The sequence below is a fragment of the Erpetoichthys calabaricus genome, chromosome 7 (genome assembly GCF_900747795.2).
Source record: "Erpetoichthys calabaricus chromosome 7, fErpCal1.3, whole genome shotgun sequence".
NCBI classification, from domain to species: domain Eukaryota; kingdom Metazoa; phylum Chordata; class Cladistia; order Polypteriformes; family Polypteridae; genus Erpetoichthys; species Erpetoichthys calabaricus.
In genome coordinates this window covers 45,538,596-45,561,699 of record NC_041400.2, presented here as the reverse complement: position 1 = coordinate 45,561,699, position 23,104 = coordinate 45,538,596, and the positions used below count along the sequence as shown (strand labels likewise).

The window sequence follows — 23,104 nt, the reverse complement described above, 5'->3', positions numbered from 1 at the left end:
CATATGGTTTCTACTTCGCGGATTTTCCTATTTCGCGGGTGGCTCTGGAACGCAACCCCCGCGATGGAGGAGGGATTACTGTATATACACATATATATACATATATATATATAATATATACTGTATACACATTCGTATACCGGCGAAGTACTGCTTTTAAATTTTTATTAAGAAGAAAAGAAAACCTTTTAAAATTGAGGGAAAATATACCAATAACAGTTTGTTAAGGATCTGTTTTTTTTTGTGAAGCTGCGTTCACTCGAGTGATCACTTCGAGATGACTTGCTGGCTAACCATAAGCGTTACCTGGTAGGTAACCACCCATACAATCAGATTGTGAATCAGACTACGAATGCCGTTAATGTAATTACCCCGATCTACATGCTGTCAAATAAACGAACCACATGCCGTGGCGCAATTTTAGGGGCTTAGCCTCTAGCGCTGACGTCCGAGGTTCGATTCCCGTAAGGGAGTGAAGTGAGCGCTGGTTTTAAAGTACTGCTTTTAAATTTTTATTAAGAAGAAAAGAAAACCTTTTTAAATTAAGTCTTAAAAAGAGCTGTAAAGATATTGACAATAAGCTACGCAAACCCACCAAGACATGCAATCGTTTAAATCAAAGCGCGAGTCGAAAAACACCATCCCATAATATTAGTTAACGATTAACACATTTCTATATGTATTGTAAGCATACAATACAACTGATATGTTGCGCTTATTTATCTGGTGTACTGACATTTTTGCGCGCTTAACGGCTGAAATCTAACGTGGTTTGTGCCCTTCAGAATGAAAAGAGTTTGCATTTACATTTTTAATAAAAGGCGAGCTTTTAAGCCTGAGAAATCACCCCGTAAATGCACACGTTTAATTGCACATGTGTTAATATGTATGCTTACACAGTATTAAAAGACACTCAACAAGTACACAGTATTAAAAGACAGTCAACAATTAACGTCATTTACCTTCGTTCCCGCGTTTGACTTGTGCTGTAAATCTCTTCCTCGTTTTCAGTTCATGTGATTACGTAGGAGGCGTAATACGTGATGACACGATACGTGACTCCGTCTCCTCCATTAGAGTATATGGACAAAAAACAGGTTCCAGTTATGACCATTACATGTAGAATTTCGAAGTGAAACCTGCCTAACTTTTGTAAGTAAGCTGTAAGGAATGAGCCTGCTAAATTTCAGACTTCTACCTACACGGGAAGTTGGAGAATTAGTGATGAGTGAGTCAGTCAAACAGGTTCCAGTTATGACCATTACGCGTAGAATTTCGAAATAAAACATGCCTAACTTTTGTAAGTAAGCTGTAAGGAATGAGCCTGCCAAATTTCAGACTTCTACCTACACGGGAAGTTGGAGAATTAGTGATGAGTGAGTCAGTCAGTCAGTCAGTCAGTCAGTGAGTCAGTGAGGGCTTTGCCTTTTATTAGTATAGATAATCTTCTTATGTATAAACATCTACACGTGGAAGTGTGTGTTTCTGTCCAGCCCGGAATTGAGAGGTGGGGTCGGGCTGAGGGCTCCATCTCCACGATACGCAAGTGAGGCCAGCTGGTCGGCAAAACAAAACATCCGATGAGACAGTCACTGACTTATCCGCTATTACAGAAGCCATGCCAGCACGTCAGCAAAACGAAACCTCGTAGGAGAAAGATGCCCAGAGTAGTTCCTTTCAATTAGCTGACATCTCTACATTTCAACTTCTTTTTCTGACGATTTCAATAGTTTCTAGGACCTTGGGCTTTTTACAGCACGGGCTTACACAGCTAGTATCTATACTAATAAAAGGCAAAGCCCTCACTGACTGACTCACTCACTGACTGACTGACTCATCACTAATTCTCCAACTTCCCGTGTAGGTAGAAGGCTGAAATTTGGCAGGCTCATTCCTTACAGCTTACTTACAAAAGTTAGGCAGGTTTCATTTCGAAATTCAAAGCGTAATGGTCATAACTGGAACATATTTTTTGTCCATACACTGTAATGGAGGAGGCGGAGTCACGTATCGCGTCATCACGCCTCCTACGTAATCAAGTGAACTAAAAACAAGGAAGAGATTTACAGCACGAGTCGCACGCGGGAACGAAGGTAAATGACGTTAATTTTTGACTGTCTTTTAATACTGTGTAAGCATACATATTAACACATGTGCAATTAAACGTGTGCATTTACGGGGTGATTTCTCAGGCTTAAAAGCTCACCTTTTATCAAACGCGGGAACTAAGGTAACTGACGTTGTTCACTGTCTTTTAATACTGTGTAACCATACATATTAACACATGTGCAATTAAACGTGTGCATTTACGGGGTGATTTCTCAGGCTTAAAAGCTCACCTTTTACTAAAAAGGTAAATGCAAAACTATTTCAATCAGTTTATTGAAACGCCCCCGTTAAGGATTGCAATAACATATTCGCGAGATAAAAGAACGAAGTAGGGGGAAATGGAGGAACAGCCGCAAGCAGCGAAGACCAAAAAATTAATTAAACAATTGAGAACGGAGCGAGTTAAGCATACAAGCATGTTCATAAGGGAAACAAACCACGGTGTAAAACGTAAGTTTAAATAAAGTTTATAGAAACGCTCCCGCTGCGGATTGCAATAACATATTCGCGAGATAAAAGTTTAATGAGAAGACACGAGGTATAAACGAACTACACGCCGTGGCGCAACGTTAGGGGCAACAGTTTCAACCATTCTATGATCTGCTTCTCGCAACTGAAAGACGGCACATGGCGGATGTTAGCCGACTTGCTGACCGCAACGTTAGGGGCTTCAAGTATGGCGCTGACGCCACATCTCAGTGCCAACACTTTGCAGACTGTACTTAAAAGACACGCCCTCCTCACTGGACAGTTAAAAACACCAATCAAACTAATGATGACATCAAGTATTACCCAATCAAAAGTAGGAAAGGAGGCATCTTCATAAAATGCGTGTGGGATGATTTGCATGAGACGCTACTTTAAAAAAAAATGATTACAAAAATACGGGATAAATCCCGTCCAGTATTGATTCAAAACGGGACGCGCAATTTCATTGTCAAACGCGGCACGATTCCGTATTTTAAAGGACGGGTGGCAACCCTACAGTGCCAGGTAACCACCCATACAATCAGATTGTGATTCAGACTAGGAATGCAATGAATGTAATTACCCCGATCTACATACAAGGCGAAAGTCTTGCAACATTCAAGATGATGGTTTGGGATAATTAGTACTTATTAAGTACACCATGGAACATAAAAGAGCTTATGAAGCCTTGAACCGAAAAAAAGCAACATCTCAGAGATCGTACAAAAAAAAAAGGAGGTAATGTCGTTTTACTCGCTGTAGATTTTAGTGAAACATTACCAGTTATTCCACGAGGGAGACCAGCAGATGAACTCAACGCTTCTTTAAAATCCATGCTTCTCCCACGGTCGGTTATATGTCGCGTGTTCTCGGGTAGGTACACCAAAAAAATGTATACATTTAAGCATGTAATGGGCAAAGAAAAAATGAGGTATACCCGAAGGCACTGCAGTAGTACTCAATGTAACTTTACTTCTTAAATGTTAATGTTTTACTGTTTAATCATTTATACGCTTCTTATATATTGTTCAAATTCTTTTATCAAAATACCAGTGACAGCGCAATGCACGATAACATGGAGTGAATACACCATACGCATCTGCCCACGGCCGCCCTGGTGTGCGCAGATAGGAGTTGATTCTAAAATAAAATAAACATAAAAAGAGTAATACAATCATCACCCATAAAGCGGATAGCAGACGTGACGTATTATATGTGTACCACATTTCAAGTCAATAGGTGAAACAGTTTGCAAGCTACAGGTGATTTAAATATCCTGGACAGACCAACGAAAAGCCACGGTAGCAAATTATACAAGAAGATTTACTGTTTAATTATTTATATTTATATGAAATGTGCTTCTTATATATTACTTCATATTCTCATATGATAATGATGTTAATGTTGTTTATATTGATTTCTATGTTATTGTAAGTGCATCTATGTGTGTATATGTATGTATGTATGTATGTATGTGTATATATATATGACAGCAACACTCATAACAATGACAACACAATTACATTGACAATCATGTTACGTTATTTTTAAAATGTTTCCTTTACTTTTTCATAACCTCTTTAACACACTACTTCTCCGCTGCGAAGCGCGGGTATTTGGCTAGTATATATATGTATATATATATATATATATATATATATATATATATATATATATATATATATATATATATATATATATATACAGTCGACCCTTGATATACGACCGGCCTGACATGCGAACAACTTGATTTACGACCAAAATTTTTGTTTTGATTTACGACCAACATCTTGCATTACGACCCGAATGCGGTCACGTGTATCCGCTTGTGCGATTGTAAACAAACAGCCGAGAGTGTTTGTAAGCGTCAGTCGGAGCCGAGATACATGTGTTTGTGGACATAATTTCAGTCAGTGCAGTGATTTATATAATTTATTTTGATAATTGCTAAGGAAGGAAGAGAACGTAACGAAGGTAAAGAAAGTGATCACAATCGAAACGAAGAAGGAAATTGTGCGGAAATATGAGAGTGGTGTTTGTGAGACTGATCTCGCTAATATGTACAGCATGTCGAAATCCTCCACCTCGACAATTTTACAAAGAAAAGATTTGCATAAGGAGGCTCCTTCTCTCCTCCTCCTCCCTTCCTGCAGCCCAAAGATGTCAATTAAATGGTGAGTACAGTATGAAATTGTTGTTTCTGGTAGGCTAGGCACTTTTTATAACTTTTTGGTTAGTACATTAGAAAAATTATTGGTGTTTTGGTAAATTAGGCACATTATACAACCCTTATTTATTATGAAAAGGTTAAGTAAGTGTTGCAGTGGGAGGTTCGGAACGCATTATGGGTATTTCCATTATTTCTTATGGGAAAAATAGTCTTGACTTACAACCAACTTGAGTTACAACCAGCCCTCGCAAACGAATTGAGTTTGTAAGTCAAGGGTCCACTGTGTATATATATATATATATATATATATTGCGGTATATGGCCGGCCATTCTTCCCGGCCAATACCCCCACACCGCCAGATGGAGCCCTCCCGGCAACATGGAGGTGCCCTGAATTCCAGCAGGGCATCATGGACCTTGGAGTTTTTCTTCACAGCTCTGCTGGATACCTTGGGGGCCGCCAGGGGACGCTGCAGGGAGGCCCAGGGACTTGTACTTTCCATATAGCCCGGAAGTACTTCACAATCACGGGAACAGAACAGATGATATACGTCCGGGCTGAAGAAAAGAAGAGTTTTGATCTGACCCGGAAGTGCTAAGAATCACATGGACTGAGGGGATCAGAAGCACTTCTGAGTCATGGACTATAAAAGGACTGTGGGAGATCCCAGCAGTGAGCCGAGTTGGGAGGAAAGGTGACTGAGCTGCTGGGAGTGGAGGGTTATTGAGTATTGTATTGATTATTATTGTGTTATTGAGTATAGTGGAGGTGGAGGTGCTTTGTGCACTTTATTATTATAATAAATTAATTATTTGGACTTTTATGTGGTGTTTGGCATATTGTCTGAAGGTTCAAGGGGATGACAGCACAATATATATATGGAAGCGAAGGTCTGTGATACGGTTTGCATATTTGCAGCTAGAGATCCACAAAGGGAGAAGATGAATCACGTATCATAAAGCAGTTTTTATTCCTGAGCTTTCAGCCCCGACCAGGAGCCATCATCAGAGGATAATGCTTAGACATACAAGAATGGCTATCAAACGGAAACGCCAATAACAGACATTTAGACATAAACCCCGCATTATACAAACTTAAGAAGAACATATTCATAATAAATTGAAAAAAAAATAAAATTTACGACCAATACTTCTCCCAACCCCGACCTCATTAGCCCCCCCCCCCCCACAAACACACACACTGACCTAAGACCACCCCCCCACCACTTAATTTTGCTATATATTGCCTTTGATTCTTGTATGTCTAAGCGTTATCCTCTGATGACGGCTCCTGCCAGGGGCTGAAAGCTCGGGAAAAACTACTTTATCATACGTGATTCATCTTCTCTCTTTGTGGATCTCCAGCTGCAAATGTATATATACTGTTTATAGATATTTTTTTTTTAATTGTAAAGTTTAGGGTTAAGACTTATTGCCTGGTTACTGAACATTATTATAGAGTTAGTTAGTGTTTTCTTTGGCTCAGTATTAACACATGAGTAGGAGCAGATGATGGTGTGGAAGAAGAAATACAAAATAGTATGCAGTAATCATTGGATGCAAAAATGGATTGTAGAGAGGTATCTGGAATGTCAGTCCCAGTGTTATTGTTCCTAAAGGTTGGTTGTGTCAATTAGGTTGCAATGAAAATTAAACTGATGCATATTTAACCCTAACAAACTGTCAAAGGTCTATATAGCATTCTTATTAATACAACAATGAGGTTGTCATTAGTAGGTTATAAGCTACTGTTGAAAAGGCTCTTGATGAAACAGTAGAAGCACAAGGGAAAAAAATTAAGGTGCTTCTGCAGTTATCACAAAGTCCTAAACCTGTGAGTTATTCTTGGTGGATACAATAACTTAAAGTAATATGTATTTCAATCTAAACACATATACTTTATTTTTTTGTATGTACATTGTGTTATACTGTATATTAATTTTATTTTTTCTTAAAATTTGTAGGCTGTTACGGGGTCTGCTCAGCTGAACATCATAATAGCTGGTTCTGCAATCGATGTAACACAGAAGCTTGGAAAGCAGTAAGTGACTTTGCTTTAATATCAGAACTATCAGAGTGATATATGCTGAGTAAAAGAATTAAATAAGAATTAAATAGGATTACCTAAACTTTTTTTAAACATTTGTTTCATATTTGGATGGTGTCAAATAAATTAATAGCAAGAAGTATTTAGTTGATAGCAAAAAAATAGGAGATACTCTAGACGTGTCCCCAGCCCAAAAAGAGAAAAATATTACAGTGGAAATAATTTAAAAATAGCAAAGGTAAACCCCTTTGTGCGTTCCTGTGCTGTGTATAGATAAATCTCAGTGTAATAAGTAAGGCTGCTTCCCCAATCAGGGGTGCCATTGTAGATGTAAGAGCTTGGGACATAATTGTACTAATGGGCCCCTCCTCAGCCTCATAACGTATTAGCTATTTAACAACAACAGTAACAGAACATTATCGACAAGTAATTAATAACATTAATCCAAATGCAAAAGATGATAAATAAATACTATGTAACATTTCATCCCAAATGCAAAACATTACCAGTGTGTATTTTTATTTTGCTTTTCAAGTCAAATATAACAGTTTTTCAGATGGTATGTTGTAACACTGCAAACCAAGCACTACAAAATATCCCTTCAGCACCATGTGCAGTTTAACAAATATAGTTAATAACAGCCTATCTTACTTGTACCAATTTTCACAGAATCCACCACTGTTGTCAAGTCAGTAATGAAACCTGCATAATTAATTTGGCACACAAGCTCTCATTTGATGGACAGGATTACAAGACTGTTCAGTCTTCCTTGGTATATTGATGCTTAAATCTCATGGATATCAGACCACCATCTTTAAAATGACCGCTTGGTCAGCCCTGTGGAATAACTGAAATGTGTCTGAAGTGGGAGGCTGCTTTTATGCTCTGGCAAGCAGTGGGTACTAGAAGCAGGGAGCTGAAGCTCCTTACGGTTGTTGCCACCTCTCTTGACAGTACTGTTATTGATGCCGCTATTGAAAAAATAATTTCTTCACAGGCCCAGGAAGTTGTTCCCAGCCTCCTTGTTCTCAATCAGCCACCTTGGGACTCTGTACAGCAAATCTTTCTTTCTTTCTTTCTTTCTTTCTTTCTTTCTTTCTTTCTTTCTTTCTTTCTTTCTTTCTTTCTTTCTTTCTTTCTTTAGGCTGTTCTTTTGTTGACAGTAAAGCCCTTGCCAATCACTTTTATAATAGCTTTCCATCTCATTAAACACTCTCAAAAACAACAGTTCTTTAATGGTTTTTTATGGTTCTTTACTGGATTGCATGGTTCCTTATTGAATCTTTGCTTGTTCTGCGCATATGAAGTTGAAAAATGGTTCCCCTGTGGCATCACTCTGAAGAACCACTGTGGCACCTTTATTTTTAACAGTGAATGATCACTTCCAGTCATGTCATCTGTGGTCAGGACACCCTTATGATATGTACATATTTGTATACACAACTGTGAGCAAGTGATCAACTAAATATGACAGTTTTATTTATTCATGTAATTTTATTTTTTGTTTTTGAAGTAGCATCATAAATGTATATAAATTATATAGTAATACTGTAAGCATACAACAAAGTTCTCTATATTTTTGATTATTTATTTATCATTTAAATTAAATAAATAATAACTTGGTCTGGAATCTATAGATCTTTTACAGTAGTTTTGGAAATTAAAATAAAATATTGTCAGTATGTGAAACTATTTACTTATTTATTTATTTATTTTTTTACAAATTTTTTGCGGCTGTTATGTACACTAGTTAATTCTAAAAACATTTATATCAAGTTTGCCAATAAACAATACATATATATCATCTACATACAATATTAACAGTAAAAACATTGCACAAAACAGTTTAGAATTTTTTTAGTGAAGGAATGTTTAACATAAAATTTCAAACAAATTATCATAAATATTTTTAAATTGACTGAGCTACATTGATATGCATTGCTTTTTCACTACAAGGAAATTTGGTTTTAAAATTACCTGTTCTATTAATTGACTTTTAAAAGCTTTAATTTGTGCCGTAGGGTGAGCTTCATCATGCTTGAAAATGGCTCTCCTTGATAGCTGTCAAGAGGAAGTGTTTGTAGCTCTGTAATTAATGAAATTAGAAAACACTGACCAAAAATGATTATGCAGCTTGAGAGAGCTCATTCTTTTAGCCAATCTAGATAAAGTTTATTTTTACGTTGTGATAAGGAAATAAGAAAGTGGAGAGCACACTGAGAAAGCTTTCTGGTTTGCAACATATTTTTAGTGCACTAATTGCAATGTAAAACAGAAGCAGAAGAGAAGAGAGTGAAAACCATTCTGTAGTTTGTTGATTGTGGTAAACGGTTTGTAGATCACCCTTATTTGGAGATGAACATTCTCCGTGAGTCCACTTGGGTAGTGCTTTACACCTGCTTATTTTATTGCATGATAATTATCTTTGGATTCTGCTCAGACTTCTGTGTTTTCAGGAAAATAATTAAGAGTATGGAGGAAAACCAAGTTTTCAATAGAGTGAGTCATGATTTTGAATAAAGTGGGTAAGTGATAGTGTAAATATTTCAATAGTGTCGGCTGCAGGATGTGAAAAAGGGCACTCCAGAAAAAATAGGTGCTCCGTAATTTAAGCAGAATGAGTTTACATTTACATCATTTAGCAGACGCTCTTATCCAGAGCGACTTACAACAGTGCTTAGTAATCTACAACTGTTCTTCAGTCTTTAAGGCTAGGATTAAAATTTAGCTTTAGAGTAAATATAGTAGATACATAGTAACTAGAAAAAAGAGAGAAAGATCACATTCAACTGACTCTGGGCTAATTGCTACACTATACTGTCACTTTTATGTGGTAATGTTGAAATATGAATTGCTTATTAAATACTTTTCAATTAAAAATTTGCTAAAACTAAATATGATTGAGAAAAAAAAACTAAAATGTTCTATTACTCTTAACTTTTATCTTTCTCAGTTTGCATACACAGAGTGACATCTTAGAGTGTGAAGTATACTAAATTATGTGCCCTTATGATCTGAAATAGATAAAATGTTATTTTTCTTTATTTGTGTTAGATTGCTTATTTTACTTTTGAGTGATAAAGTTAATCAGATTCTAGGCAAATTTATGTTCATACAAAGATCATAACCAGTGAGTCAATCTAAACAAGATTTAATCAGAGTAATTGCTAGATTTTTCTTTTTCTTTTTTTTTTTTTTACTTTTTTTTAAATCTCATTTTAAATGTTTCTCTTTATTTGCTGTCTGATCAGGTGGTAGAGAGAGGGGTATTTGATATGAATAAGATGTTCTGTATTTTTACTGATTTGTTATGCATGCATTGTAATTAAATCTTGAATAAAATAAAATTATTTTTTAAAAATGTATAGGGTTTGAGCCACTGAATAGGTTGGTGATATTCACTTCCAAGCATTCTCCTTCTTCTAGCAGGTTCCAACTTATATTCATCTGGATCCTTGTATATATTTCAAGAAAGGTGCTTTTTTTTTCATTTTCTCAGTGGGTTTCATATCAGGGCACTGTATTGTAATACTCACAAATGTGACACACAATTGTGAAGATACACCTCTGTCGGGGTGTTGCAGCCTAGACTAGTTCTTCACCTTTTCTATAAGTCGGAAAAAAATTAGTGTGTCCCTTTTAAGTATTAGCTATATGTAGAGTCTCAAGGAACATGTAGGCACTTTCCCGTCAGCTTCATCCGTCCTTCTCCTCTGGTTTTCAAATAGCATTCAGTAATGCAGAGCAATACCTGACTTTTATTGCTTTAAATTTTTATTGAAGGGTACTTCTGTAGCTCTTTGTTGCTCTTTCTTAGAATTAAATTAAAGACTGCTCAGTTAACTTGTTGCATTTTTCTCATACTGTATATGCAACATGTTGAATTGATTTGACTTTCTACAGCACTCATTCTCTACAGACTAACCAAATGATATTAGACACTCTGATCCATGTTAATGATATAAAAAATGTGAACCTTTTAGCAGTGATCTTTGAAAAATAACCATCCAATAGCTCCCTATAAACATAATAGCTTTCAGTGACTGCATGAAACTACCTTCCTTTGCTTATATTTAGTAGTCAGACCACGTTTTACAAACTTCCCACTGTGATATGTTGTCAGAACAGGTTTGCCGTGTGCAAATCATTTATTTTGAGAGGTAATTTGTCAGCTTTGATATGACAAAAGACCCTGCAGCAAAAATTTACAGTGCCTGAATAGTTGAAGGCTCATACCAGCAGGCGTGAAATGTAGCAATTAATGTTTACTGTTGTTGATCATTTCCAAACGTCAATGGTGAAAAAATCACTGTCAAAAATATTTACAGGTGTCAAATTACCAAATTTTCTTTTATAAATGTTCTAGAGGAAAATATGCTTTTCTAGAAAATAGTCTTTTACTGACGTATTTGCAGAAAATACTGATTGGAATAAATATTTTTCATGTATTTTATACCACAGTGAAAGATAACCAAAATGACTCCACTTTTACACTTTTTCTGTTGTTAAGAATGTTTCCATGTCTTTTTGGAAAAGCCTCTGGAGAAAACGACCTTGTCCATGACTCAGACTTTGGATTTAGGAAATTCTATGTTACCATTCTGGCTGCGGAACAAGGGATGAGTCCTTCTTTGTGACATGGAACTTGATTAATTTAATTAGGGCAGAACATGTAACAGAGAGGTTATTTTAAAATGTAGGCTTGCTTTATGTTGATACTTCATAAGATTTACTCATGTAAAGAATGTTAAAGCACTGCTATGAAACTGAGGCTATCTTTGCCCTTTAAAATTTAGCAGATGGTCACCCAGATGCTTGAAGATGGCACTGTTGGCATGCTTTTGCTGATGATTATACAGTATTTATTGTTGGTGTGCATCTGAATAAATCACAGCTGGGTGCAATGCATCAGAGATTTCAGTTGCACTGGTGTCCATGAGTCAAAATATTTTCAAAAATCTCAACGCTTCAGACCTTATACACTAGAACTATGTGAACATTTTAAGGCTGTAATCTTTATCATAATGGTAAGAGAGGACACTATGCCTTCTTCTTTGTGTCAAAGCATGTCCCAACATCAATGAAGATGACTTAGTCAGCTTTAATTAATATAAAATATATCCTATGCCAATCAATAGTGCTTGAAGTAGACTAATATTCACCAGTAAAGGCTGTGTCACATTAAACGACTTTTCCAGTTATTTTCATTTGCAGACTTCATTTACATAATCTTAGTGAGATTGCAGCAGCTGTGGCACACTCCTGTGATTGGCAATCCAACCACATTTGAGGTTTGATGTTGTCTTAAGTCGTAGGGGTGGGCATGTTTGCATGAGAGAGCAGACAACCAATAAGTGTTACCCAGATGTACAATGCATATAATGCAGCTTTGAGGAGTATTTTGAACCTGAGAAACAGAAATAACTGTCCATCTCATGTTGACAGTTTTATGTACCACGACAGAATGGAAAAAAGAAGGAAAAAGGGACATGATTTCAGACTTTGCACTGGCATCAGGCAGCATGTTATTGTCTCTCAGAAAAATGGATGTGCTTATGATACATTGATTAACAGGATTCTAAACAGATCACCTGTGCAGTTATTCTTGGGAAATATTCATTTTTTTTGTGCCCAAACCAGGTAAGGCTAAGGTAAACAGAGTGGCATGATGGCACAGTGCAGCCATACAGCTCCAAAAGACTCAAAAGGTTCAAATCCTGGCCCAGTCACTGTCTTTGAACTTAGGATATCAATAGATATAAGTTGAGGATGGACTGGACCATGAGGACATATAGCACGGTGTTGGTATTCACCATGAACAAATAATTAATAAAAAGTAGTGTGTTCTTCATTCCATAATAAATGTATTAATAAATAATCCATCAAACAGTGTTTGTGGAGGTTACTAATAAAAAGACATTTTCTAATGTTTTGTCTTGAACGTGGTCACAAGTGTCTTCTGGAGCCTATCCCAACTAGCATAGGGTGAAAGGCAGGAAGCAAACTCTGGACAAGGGCACCAGTCCTAAGGTTAAAATCCAAGGACAAAACACAGTCAGGATCCATATGTAAAAAGCAGTCTCAATTTGCGGTGACCCTAAAAACCAGTGTCTACCCTGCTCAGCCTTCATGGCCTTCTCAGCAAGGGGTGACATCCTCAGGTCCAGTCAACCTTCCAATATGGCTCTTGTTTCTGCTACCATTCCCTGGCCTTCAGCAGGAAACATTTTCAGCCCTACTCCGTTTTCCTACTGTGGTTCCTTGACTTCTGGAAGAGCCTACTTGGAATGATTGTTTGCTCCATCACTTTGAATGCCTTGCAGGAGTGACCTTGCCCTGCTAGCACTGTCCACCTGCTCCCTTTGGTGTATCATTCCCGACCGCCTGCCTCCCATGATCCTGACATTTCTTCTTTTCCTTCTTGTTTCTTTCTTTCTTAACCCCTGTTTCTCTTTCTTTTCATTCTGATCTCTCTCACTCTCTCTCTCGCTTCAGGATCCTTTATAAACAAGTGGGTGCAGGTGCCTAATTATACACCCCAGAGTACTAATGAAGAAACCTGCTAAACCGTGCAAATCTACACATAAATGCAGGTCAAGCCAATCTCCCCATCAACACTCCAGGTACGCTTGTCCACACTTCCACACACACCTATGTACATCTAAAACCTGAGTGCACTGTATCACAGACCCCAAATACAATTTACCACAAGACTACTTTCATTATATACTTACTGTAAATCCAGAACATCAATACATGATCAAAGAGTTTTTTCACACTTTTACCTAATTCCCTATTTTACTCAATGTGTTTCTTAGAAAACTGGTACAGGTTTGTTTTGTCTTGGCAGAGTATTATATTGCTGTACTTTCCCCTTTTGTATTAATAATACAATTTTCTTTTTTTGTTCTTTATTTCGCCTTATACAATTTCTTGTATTAGGAATTTGTTAGTTTTTGCATACCCCTTGGGATCAGAGCGCAGGGTCAGCCATTGTACAGCGCCCCTGGAGCAATTGAAGGTTAAGGGCCTTGCTCAAGGGCCCAGCAGAGTAGGATCTCTTTTGGCAGTGATGGAGATTGCCTCAAATCTCACAGACTTACCACTGTTTATAAGGTATTAGAGTATATACTGTAACTTCTTCCCACCTTCCCTTCTACATCTATAACCTCTGGCAATTAGGTGTAGTAAAAGACAAGCAGGAGTTAAGTTACAATTTAAACAATGTATTATTGATAGATAGATAGATAGATAGATAGATAGATAGATAGATAGATAGATAGATAGATAGATAGATAGATAGATAGATAGATAGATAGATACTTTATTAATCCCAATGGGAAATTCACAATTGGTAATATTGGTAATATTCATAAATAATAACAATGTGCAAATTACATTTGAATATTGGCAAACATACAACCTGATATATGATGATGTGTAGTTTCAGGCGGCACACAGACTTGTTAGTTACTTAAAAAGTTTCTAGTTAAGGCATCATTTGTGGTCAGCTTTCTTCAGAACAGGCCTGCCTCAATATGGCTGCCGAACTGTGCTCTTCATTGTGTTGTCCTTTTCAGTTCATGGTGTGAGATGGTCTTTCATCAGTGTGGTAAGAGGGGGTTTGGGTAAAGCAAGCAAATTTATAGATTTTCTGTCCAACCCCTACAGCCAATAGGGCATCATAGTACTTAGAAGCTTTTGATACAAGCCAATTCCAAACAGCCGTACTTCAGAACAATGGGGCAGAGAACATCTTCACACCTGCCCTCCAAACCATATGTTAAGGTAAAGCTTGTTAGTTAGGCAGCCTGGCTTTCTTGTGGGGGTTGACTGGGAGTCCTGCAGAGAAATATTAGCCAAACTTGTTTGAGGCACTTCCCCCAACCTTGCCGTAAAATTACAAAGAGACTCAGTCCTAAAAGGGGGGAAGGGGTTCTTAAACCATCAAACCATTGCTGTTATTATCAATAATGTAACACTAATATTACATTGCTTTGTCAAAGTTACATATAAAGACATACAAAATATTTATCAACTTGTATGCAAAATTTCACATCACAACAAGCTTAGAACAGAAATTGATCATTTTACACTAGTGAATGTTCCATTGCCTTGCTGGGTATAACTTGCATTGGTCTTCTTTATTATACTTTTTGAGACCTGCAGTAGACTCTTACATAGGGTGCCTCACACAGTACCCACCATAAAAAACAAAATAGTCTCTCTTGTCATTTCTAGATCCTTCTCTCAATACCTTTTGAAAGTTTAAATAATTTTACTCAACCATTAAAAAAGATACTCAAAACCATGGAAGCTGTCCGTGTCCTCTTGCAGGTATCAGTTCTTCATGCTTTGCAAAATCCTGAATTTACAATATCTGTACACTGTAGATAAAAGATAAATGGAGATATATTTCATCTAGGGTTTGTAAGGTTATAAAAAGAAAATGAGTAATGTTACAAATGAAATGACACAATTCAGACCATCTGATTTATTTTGTTACCTAGTAGCTAAATTGCTTTCCAGCCTCATCCAATCAAGTTCTTCCACATTTCCACTCTCCCTTTTGTGTAGAAGATCCCTCCTATTTCTACATTAAATGTTTTTCCTTTAATTATGGAAGTATTCATGAGTATGAAATTTATTACATAGCTGAGAGATTTTTTCCTGACTAACTTTATCAGTGCCTTTTAGAATTTTCAGACATGAATTAGGATGAACTAGATGAACCCGCAAAAATGACTAGTTTCTTTAGCTCATCGCAGTTGGATATTCCATTTAGTCCAGTGATTCTGTGTACAGCTTTTAGTGGAATCTTTTTTTTTGTTATGATAATTAGAATACACATTGTATTTAAAATGTGGTCTCAGCAGCAGATTCTTTGAGATTGCCTAACATTTTCTTACCTTTCTTGCATACTAGGATTTGCAGATTTTCATGCTGTTAAAACTCTAAGCCCAAAGTTAATATCGTTTTATTGATACCACAACTAGCCTGGAATTTTCATCTTAAATGTATACTCATGTTTCTCAACAGCTCAGTGTGATTTTTCAGAGAGATGAGGCTCTCAGGCCCACACTAGAATTTTTCAAATATGATGCTCTAGCTGAATCCTCTCATTTATTTTGGAGTGAAGATGAAGTATCCAGCATTACTGGTGTTAAAATGTTCAGGTGAAAACTCACATACAAATACATATTAGTATAATACAGTAGCTATTTCAAAGAGTTTATCCCTCAGAGTATCATACAGTATTTTATTATGATAAAATATGAAATCCTTATACATTTAATTTAAATTATTTGGTACTTAATGTTTGTTAATATCAAAGTGAAAACAAATAATACACATCCCTTAAAGTAAAATAGTAATAGAAATAACTGTTTTAAAAAGTCTTCGGTTACAACCACTTGAGCTAATATTTGGTAAAGGTTCAATTGTCATAAATTATAACCCTTGCTGTTTTAGTTGATGTCCTCACCAGCTTTACAAATGTAAACACTGTAGGTGTGCCTCCTTTTCAACATTTCATAATTTCACTGACATTATACAGTATATATACATGCAATATGACAAACATGGATCTACCTTTGAAGTACAGCATTCTTAAGTTTCCCTCAGATATGCTGTAGCCAATAGGAGGAGCTCTTGAGACATCCCATAGCCCAAATTAACTGAATTAAAAGTAAGAAAATAAAGAGAAAAAGCAAAATTAACAGGTCTTTTTTCTTCTTTAGCTGATATGGCCCCAGTCTTTCAGATGAGCATTTCACACATTTACTCACCACAAAAATGCTGAAACATTCTCCTTTTGTCACACCCAGAATCTTCTCCTCTCTCTGCCTGGCCTCCTGCCTTTTGAAACTTGTCCAGCATTCCTCCTAACTTCAAGGTCTTTGACTTTATGGCTATGAAGAGCTTTTAGGTGCTGGTCAGGATCTGTTTTTAAGTATATCTTTGATATAACTCCTAGGGTTGTGACCAGAGTCTGGTACCTGTGAGGTAATTTTCCTAAAGCTCTTTCTTACAGCCCCAGTTGTCTATGCTGTTCCGACTCCTTACTCCTCTTAGAAGAATGGGCCAGGTAACACCTGAGGTCACATTTATTACAAAGGGTAGTAGGGAGCCACCTAATATAACAGGGAACTTTGGCTTAATTGTTTGGTGTCTTCCATTGTCCTTGTATTACTGTATATATTCTCTTCCATTAACATGGGATGTAGTGGCTCCTTGTGGCATGTGATTAGCTATGCTAACACAGTCATCTACATAGCTGTTACAAGAATTAAACTTATCACAGAGTCTTTAAGCCCTTTACCTACTGTGAATCTGATAAAAGTGTATTATTATGTATTATCCCAAACTGACATATTCTTTCTCCACATATTATAAACAGCAATAGTGCACTGTTACTCATACACAAATTGTTGCTTTTGCCCAGAAGTGCAGACGGGGTGGGGGTGGGGTTTTTGGGGACGTGGACAGGAACACTTCTCGGACCCTGGGCTTGTAAGGTGCCCAGAACGGTCTGTGCAGTAATTCATTTTTTTGTAATGACATCATCAGTAACAATATCAGTAAGAATGACAGCACCAACTGCATGGGGCTACAGGAGGCAGAAATGCATAATGACTTCAATGGGAGCAAGCCATTATACAACTTGGCTCCCTGCTTCTGGTGCCCCACTTCACACCACAGTAAAAAAAAACTGTCTCCCACCTCTGTAATATTTCAGTTATTCTACAGGACTGACCAAGCAGCTCTTTTAAAGATAGTGGTCTAAAATCCATGATAAGTTACTTACTTTATTATGTGCAACAATGTACCAAGCAAGACTAAACACTCTTGCAACCTGTCCAATGAATGGGAGCTTGCACATCAAGTGAGTTTTACAGATGCCATTAATAAGTTTGCAACTGGCAAATCTCGAAGGAATAATTACTGCAGAAATTAGTGCAGTAAAATAGGATCTGTTATTTTTATATATATTTGTTTTATGATGTTGAAGAGATGCTTTGTTTCAGTTGGTTTATAGTGCTACAAAATGTGAACAGGCAATCTAATTTTTGCATTTGGTTTGAAATGAAAAAAAAAACAAAACCGCTGGTAATGTTTTGCATTTGGGTTGAACTGTTAATAATTATAATAATAATAATAATAATAATAATAATAATAATAATAATAATAAAAGTCATGTTAATAATGTGCTGTTAGTAACAGTGTTGTTAAATGGCCAATATGTTGTGAGGATGAGGAGTGGTTTGTTATTACAGTTCTGTACCGGGTCCTGACATGGGTCGTGGCAAATCTGCTTATGTCATTTTAGTGTTGTTGTTTTCCTGATATACAAAATGTTTGACACAGCACTCTCAGTGCATGGTATATTTTCTATGTCTCTTTCAATTTTTAAAGTTTTTTTTCTATTTATTATAAAATGTTTATCATTAAAGGAATACTCCACCCATGTTACTTATCCCATATACTGTATTTAGTAGTGACGATTGAGAAATATTTTTAATCTCATGATTTCATTCAGAATGGAGAAAAACAATTATGATATAATAGCCAGCAATCCTGACCAATGGATAACCATGCGAAAACCATCAATGGAAAAAATAAAAAGGAAATTTCATGCTACTTGCATAATCCACAAGGAAGTTATCCAGTTGTATGCTTAAAACCTGAAAAAAACATGCTTGTTTGATTAAATAATGGTAAATACATACTTCCATAATAATTTGTGCACATCATAAACAAGAAGATAAAGCCCCATCTGATTGCCTTTCTGAACTGAAGATCTGCTTCTCCCCATCATTATTTGGTCTAGAGTCTTGTCTTGTGTTTTGCCTGTTTGGAGCACAAGGCAGGATAACTTATATGTGGACTATATGACACAAGTGAAGTGAGATTTATTTTTTTCATGGACATCATGTGCAATTTTACAGCATTGGTTACTATTGAATTTAATTATACTAGTCACAGTACCTCTTGAAGGCAGGTAACAAAAAAGTTTTTAAAACATTTGCTCTTGCCGCACATGTGCTTCAGTATCTTTCCTCAGTATCCTTGTGTGTCTGAACCTCTCTTCACCGGCACTCCCTTTCTCCAGCTTGTTCCAAATAAGCCTGCTTCTCTGACTGTCATTGCTTATGAGATGCCTTTCTCCCCTCCTGTCTGGTTGTGTACTTTTCATCTTTGAAGGTGACTCTCTCAGCGTACACCTTTGCTCCTCCTTGCACTTGCACAGCCAAACTGACCAGTCACACCAAAGTCCAATGGACCAATCACATTGCTCTGAAAGACTGGGCATACAGAGCTTAGTGTTTTATTATGTAGTAGATCATAACTTTTTTTTCTCTCCATTCTATATAAAAACATGAGATGAATATTTTTTTCTAGGACATCACCACAAACTACATGGGGTAAGTAACGTATAAAAAATTTAATTTTTGTTTGAGATATTCCTTTAAGAACACCTAACTCTTCAAGTACTGATGCCTTGATCATTTTTCTGCAGTGAAACATGATAAAGTACTGATAATGCATATTTTGAAATTTCCTTTTACTCAGAGTCAGAAGGGAAGGATGTATTAAAGATGAAAATCTTGAAACTGAATTTAAATGATGTGCAGAGTAGAGAAGTAAGATGCAGAAATTTTAGATCCGACATAATTGTGGGACCCAGCTGCAATACCCATGAAACCGGCCAGGTCTAGTCCATGTTGATTTCCTCAGGACAGTCTTTTCAGTATAAATCTGGGATTTGTGCTTGTCTCCCTGACTAGACGGCAGGGTACAGGATTCCCGGGTTTGTAGGATATCTTTAAATATTAGATGAATCTTCTTTATCCTGAGAGTTTCATAACAGCTTTGTCTTGCATGGTTTTAAATTGGTATTCTGAAATGCTGCTGTTTGTGAAACTTTTCAGCAATTTTGGACTTCACTTTTACTCTCAATTCCTTTTAGGTTTGTCTTTGTTTGTGCTTTGTTTTGTTTTATAAATTGCACTTATGGATCAAGTAGTCCAGTAACTTTTGAATTGCTTTATAGGGTTATAGGCTAAAATAGCACATATTTATAAAATGAATAAAAAAAATAAGTATCTGAAAAAATCAGGTATAACATTTGAAAACTCTTTGCTTTAGTGTTATGTCCCTGGTTCTTGCTCTACATCCAGAAATGATTGATTAAATTCTAGCTTTATACCAACTATTGTTACAGTAAATGGTTTCTGAAGGGAATCATATTACTTAGAATATTTAACTTGCATGCTGTTCATTATGCACAGGAGTTTTGTTTCCTGTGAGTAAATCTAGCCTTTCAGGTTTGTATATTGATTTGGTTCCTAAACTAACATTTGATGTAATAGACAATATAAAAATGGTAATACTCATAATATTTAAAACGTTATTTTTTATTTGCCATATGTAAGCAGTATATTGGAATTCTTAATAATATTTTTCCCTGAGTAAAAGTAAAACTATCAATCAAAATGAATATTAAAGGAAGCAGTGCAGTAATGCTGTATTTAACACAGATAAAGTGTTCTATGTTCAAATTGTGCTCCCAGTTGTTTTCTATGTAGAGTTTCTCAGGGTTCTCCAGTTTCCTCCCACATCCCAAAAATGTTGCATTTTAAATTAATTAGACATCATGCCGGCCCAGTGTGGGTATGTGTGAGTGATTTGCGCCTAGTGCTACAGAGTTAAGCTCCAGCATTGTGTTACTCTGAGCATATTATATTAAATGTAAAGGAAGACTGTAATTCTACAATTTACCAACCAATGAAAAATGTAATAAAGTAGTATATTACATTTCTTGGAAATGTCTTGGATGCACCTTTTTAAGCTGCAGTAATTGAAGTCTTCTGTCACAATGAGTGTATGTTTCCATATTCACAGATAATGCTGTAAAGGCCCTTCAGAGCTGCTTCTGGATTAGCCTATAGATAAATTATCTTATCTATTATGGTAACAGAAGGACATTTCCTTATTAAGCAAAAAAAACCTACACATACCATATCGTCAGCTTATGTCCTAAATTGTACAGAGGAAGTTTATATTCTAGATTTTCTCTTTGAGGTTACAATAGTGGCACCAGTCAGTTCCATTTTTAAGGTGATTTTGTTGAGGAAAGTCAGATCCCTTCACCAACTCATGACTTTTATATCCCTGTATGCAGCATAGAAAAAGTGCTGGCTGTGATGAGATTACACACAGCAACTGTTATCCCTGCTGAAGCTCATAATAGTCTTAGCTGACCATTTTTATTTTAATCATAATCTCTTAGTACCGGTATTGCAGCCAATACAGACTGACGTCCATGACAGCATCTTGGGCTACAACCGCACTACTATGTTTTCATTTAAAAAATTTGTTTTCAAATGAAAACAATCTTCATCCATTCTAACATTTTCACATTATTTATGAAAGTATCTCCACTAACACTAAAACGACTGAAAACACATATAATGTAGTCATTCACTTACAGTGGACATGCACACATCAGAGGTAAAAGGAACAGGAAGTGTCTTCCTTGAAGGGATAGTTAGTTACGCTGCTGGTCACAGGATTCATCGCAAAACTGTACCAGCTGGTAAATGATGTGCATTTTGCACATGTAGGCAGCATTCAAACTGTATAAAACACCATTTGGATTGATGAAGGTAAGCAACACAAGTAAGTAAGCAAGCAGTTCCTCTGTGTCCACTATGCTAGAATATGATTTTCTTCCATAAGGGTAACCAACTAGGGAATGAGAGGTTGCAATGAGCAGGATCCAGTCAGGGAAGGGCAGCATAGTAAGAACAAACCAATAAGTGTGTGATTAGAGTATGCGATTACAAAATCAAAAAATGTTTTCACCCATCCACACTGCAACATTTTCAGACATACAGTATGTGGCTCTGGCGAGTGTTTTTAAAAGTCTCTGTTTTTGTGAGGTTAAAAATGCTGTGGTAGTGTGGACAAAAGGTGAAAACAGAGACCAATGTTCACTTTTATAAAAGAATAATTAGTAGTGTGAATGTAGCCTTCAATTTGCTTCTTCTGTTTTGGAATTCTCCACACAAGAATCCCTCAGCTCCTATAGGTAATTATTTGTATAACATAGTGCAGCAAGCTCAACCAAAGCAACACCATTATTAATGTGCAGAAGTAAAATACAAATAATAATAATATTTTTTATATATTCATCTTAAATGATTAAGTAAAGGTTGGTCCTGAATTGCTGTACTCAGTTTACTAGTTGAAACTGATATATCTGAAGAGTTAATTGCCAAGATTCCTAACAGTTTGGCTTAGATCTTTGCTCTGTTGCTCCTAAGTTAAATACAAAGCAATATGCAGTTATTGTTTATCCAGTTATAGCTATAAACTGATAAAATAATTAAATACAAATTTGTCTGGAATAAGAAAACTCTATTCAAAGCTTGTGTACTTTTGCAAAACATTGCCAGTTTCTTTTAGACTCTTTAAACTGGTATCCAGAAGGTTGCCGGTTCGAATCCCCGTCACTGCCAAAAGAGATCCTACTCTGCTGGGCCCTTGAGCAAGACCCTTAACCTGTAATTGCTCCAGGGGTGCTGTACAATGGCTGACCCTGCGCTCTGACCCCAAGGGGTATGCGAAAACTAACAAATTTCTAATATGAGAAATCGTATAAGACGAAATAAAGAACAAAAAAAAAAAAAAAAAAAAAAAAAAAACAGCACTACAGCTTGTGCAGTGAGGGACTACAGCTTGCTCAGACAAAGCCCTTTAAGTGCATTTTAACCAATGAGGTCCAAGTGAAACAATGTCCAATCAGGTCAACTTTAAAAATAACTTAATTCAGACCTTAGGAAGACAAGGGCATGCATAGTCAGTTTATTATGCCTTTCCTAATGCCTCAAATAGAAAATTTTTCTTTCAGAGCATGATCAGCACATCAGTGCCTGCATCCTTTATACCACAGTGGTGAAGGATGCTACTGGCCTTAAAGCAAGATAACCTGTCAAATACTCTTTGCTCAAACCTCTTAGACATTTGAGCTCCTACCAGGACAATGCTAGGCCACACAAACCTACTCTTGTCACAGCTGTCCTGAGGAATGAAGGGTGGTGTGGGCTTCTTTCTGTCCTTATCTTAATCCCATAAAGCAGATTTGGGATGACCCCAGATCGCAACATCAGGTGACATGATCCTCTGCCTGCCAATGACCATCAACTTTGTCAGACACTTCTGTAAAATTGCATTGTAAAAACAAGTGTTGCATTTCTTCCCAGTATCCCTAGAATGACCTCCCCAGTGCAGACATATGACATTAT

The 23,104-nt window shown here is 36.6% G+C and overlaps 1 protein-coding gene across 3 annotated transcripts in view; it reads left to right on the top strand.

The window, feature by feature from the left end:
- LOC114654091 (lysine-specific demethylase 4C-like) overlaps window positions 1-23,104 on the top strand; it is a 980,420-nt gene that overhangs the window by 667,294 nt on the left and 290,022 nt on the right. For all 3 annotated transcript variants that reach the window (XM_051930015.1, XM_051930013.1, XM_051930014.1), the window contains exon 15: window positions 6,712-6,788. In XM_051930015.1, the coding sequence (XP_051785975.1) occupies window positions 6,712-6,788 (77 nt within the window). The remainder of the gene's footprint in view (window positions 1-6,711; window positions 6,789-23,104) is intronic.